A 2582-nucleotide genomic window follows, 5' to 3' on the forward strand; every position below is an offset into this window, starting at 1 on the left:
ATATAAAAATATATATACACACACACTTTATATATACTGTAAATGTGAACAATTTTGGTAAATGTGTACTCTTACTGCGCAGTACAGCAAGACAGACTGCGCAAGTGCAAAAACACCGATGCATCTCCCATCCAACTTGGACCAAACAGGTCAAGAGGCAAAACGACAGATCAGCTCTCACCCAAATGGCTTTTATCAAGGCTTTTACCGCTCGTTTAGTAAGGTTTGCAAAAAGGGAGAGTACAAATTACAGCAACAGTGGCTGTCACTACATGAACAAAGGAAAGGATTGCATGGTCTTCAAATAAAACAACAACAATCTTCATTGCTGTAGCTAAAGGCTCCCCACGCTAATGCTAGGCATATCCCAAAACATTCGAGGTAGCAATCGGTTGTTTTCTGATTCTATTTATAAGGGAGAGGAGGAAGCACACTACCTAAGCGTGAGGGAAAAGAAGAAAAACTTTCCAAAACTTTCAAAAGCAGAAACTTTGTCTTCAGCGATAAAGCAGAAGAGGTGGCTTCTCAGCTCCGGGAGTATTCAGCAGGTCATCACGTCAGACTTCAGCGAGGTGAGCGAAAGACAGAACAGGTATGCACTTGGATTCATCCCCAGGTTTCACACTTCTGCGTTCCTTTCTCAATAATCACTACTATTATCGGTGAACTTAAGAGTTGCAGAAGGATTTGGGGAATACGCTCTCCTACATCCAAAAGGATGAGGCCAACCACGCTGCTAATGCTGATCCCTCCACACCCATCCCCACAGGAGCCAGCAATGTGATCTCTACCATAGGAATCAAGTACTAAAAAAAAAAAAAAATAGAGAATCATAGCGTTCAATTTTGTCTTCCTTAAATCTCTTCCTGGATCAAGCCCTTAGCTGAAGGCAGCGCTGACCTTACTCCCCATGCCACTTGGTGAGCTTTGCTTATATCTCAAGACGTGTCTGAAAGCTAGTCAAAAGACAATATTGACATAGTTCACATACTCTTTACTGACACTCCCGTAGTTATTTCCTATCCTTCAGAACAGAGAATAAGTCCACCTTATCAGATGCTCTTTAAGAACTACTTGTTAGATAAAGTAACGAAAGTTTTCAGTTCAGCATTTAATAAAATGCTTTCTTCTGCTGCTAATAGGTGGGAAATCTACTGAAAGCGAGAATTGGTCAATGACAAGGGGTATTAACAGCCAAAACATCAGAAGTTATATGAACCTTATGCAACTGAGCATTGCTATTACATTAAATAATTCAGTCTAAAATAGACATTTTGAGGGCTCATAAAACCTTTATCTATGATATTCTATTATGGATTCTTTAACCAGAGGAATCTGAAATTTTTTTGCAAGGTTTAGACTAAACTGACTCCCAACTTTATTTTCCTCTCCGCGCCTGTAATTTATATACACACATCAGGTTAAAGTAAAAAAAAAGAAAAAAAGGGAAAAAAAATTAAGTACTGAGTACACACACACACAACTCTTACCTTAGCAAAGACTTCGTCTGCATGCCTTTATAATATCCGCATGCAAAAAAGGGGTTTGCTCTAGACTCAAAATAGTCAAAAAAGCACAGGGTTGCTGGATGTCGTCACTCATTAACCCTAGATTCTTGGTTCTGCTCTATGTGAACGTGGATGTTCACCGGTTCTTTCATGTACCGCCTTTTCTTTTCTTTTTGGCATTCCAGAAACATTACAGGCACAAGTGGCCTAAGTAACTTTTATACAGAACTACATTAAAACCCGTTAGCCAACTTCTTGAACTTTCTGATGCTTTCTATCAGATCACATAGAGGAATTCTCCTAGTGTTACAGAGCACAGCAAAGAGACTGACCACCTTTGTAGTTTTGGGAAAAAGGATATCTCTGATTCTCCGAGTCCTCCGTTAGCAGCTTGAGGTCCAGGGTGCAGCTTTGGATTAGCTCATCCAGTTTTTTCTCTTCCTGAGTCAGTTCAGTCACCTCCTTGGTGAGGCCTTGACGCTGTGCCAGCATGCCACCGTCCTCTGACAGACTGCAGCCCCTACAGACACAAAGACGGAAGACACCCTTTTAGCATTTCTAAAACTTGACACACTGCTACGGGAAAGGGAAAAGGCAGGGTTTTACACTGCAGATCAAGTTCTTAGCCCTTTCTCCCTAAACTTGCCAATAGCAAGTCAACGTAAACTACGCTTTCCAGAAAAAGCATCTTTTTATCATGACAACATATTTTGGTACTGCCACCAAGATGGAAAAATCAAGTATTTCTAAACACTTCAAAAATCTTGCTTCTAGATTCCCTCTCCTCTAACCCTACCTTGAAAAAGACCGAGAAAGGCAGTAGGTAGAGATGTACACCTAAAAACTTACTCCACTTGCAGAACCAAATGAGTTAATTCAGTATTCAGACAAAACGTTGGTTTCTAATTTCCCTGACAAATGCTATTTATAGGCTGAAAACCTGTCTTAACAGAAGAAGAATGTTTCATCCTGATGGAAGGCGTTTTGGGTGATTGCTTGGAGCAAAGTGTTAGAATGGAAGGTGGGAGAAGAAAAACACTGCTGCACTGTGACGGTGAAATCAGCCAGCAGGAA

The 2582-nt window shown here is 40.7% G+C and overlaps 1 protein-coding gene across 1 annotated transcript in view; it reads right to left on the reverse strand.

The window, feature by feature from the left end:
• Window positions 1-708: 708 nt before the first annotated feature.
• Window positions 709-2582, reverse strand: part of LOC104165193 (transcription factor E2F3-like) — a gene marked incomplete at its 3' end in the record, with an annotated part of 5777 nt that continues 3903 nt past the window's right edge. Inside the window, exons 4-5 of the mRNA XM_009704767.1 lie at window positions 1841-2028; window positions 709-806 (exon numbers count right to left, since the gene is read on the reverse strand). Coding sequence (XP_009703069.1) covers window positions 709-806; window positions 1841-2028 — 286 coding nt within the window. The remainder of the gene's footprint in view (window positions 807-1840; window positions 2029-2582) is intronic.

This window comes from Cariama cristata, unplaced genomic scaffold (assembly GCF_000690535.1).
Source record: "Cariama cristata isolate BGI_N322 unplaced genomic scaffold, ASM69053v1 scaffold9807, whole genome shotgun sequence".
In the NCBI taxonomy this organism is placed as follows: domain Eukaryota; kingdom Metazoa; phylum Chordata; class Aves; order Cariamiformes; family Cariamidae; genus Cariama; species Cariama cristata.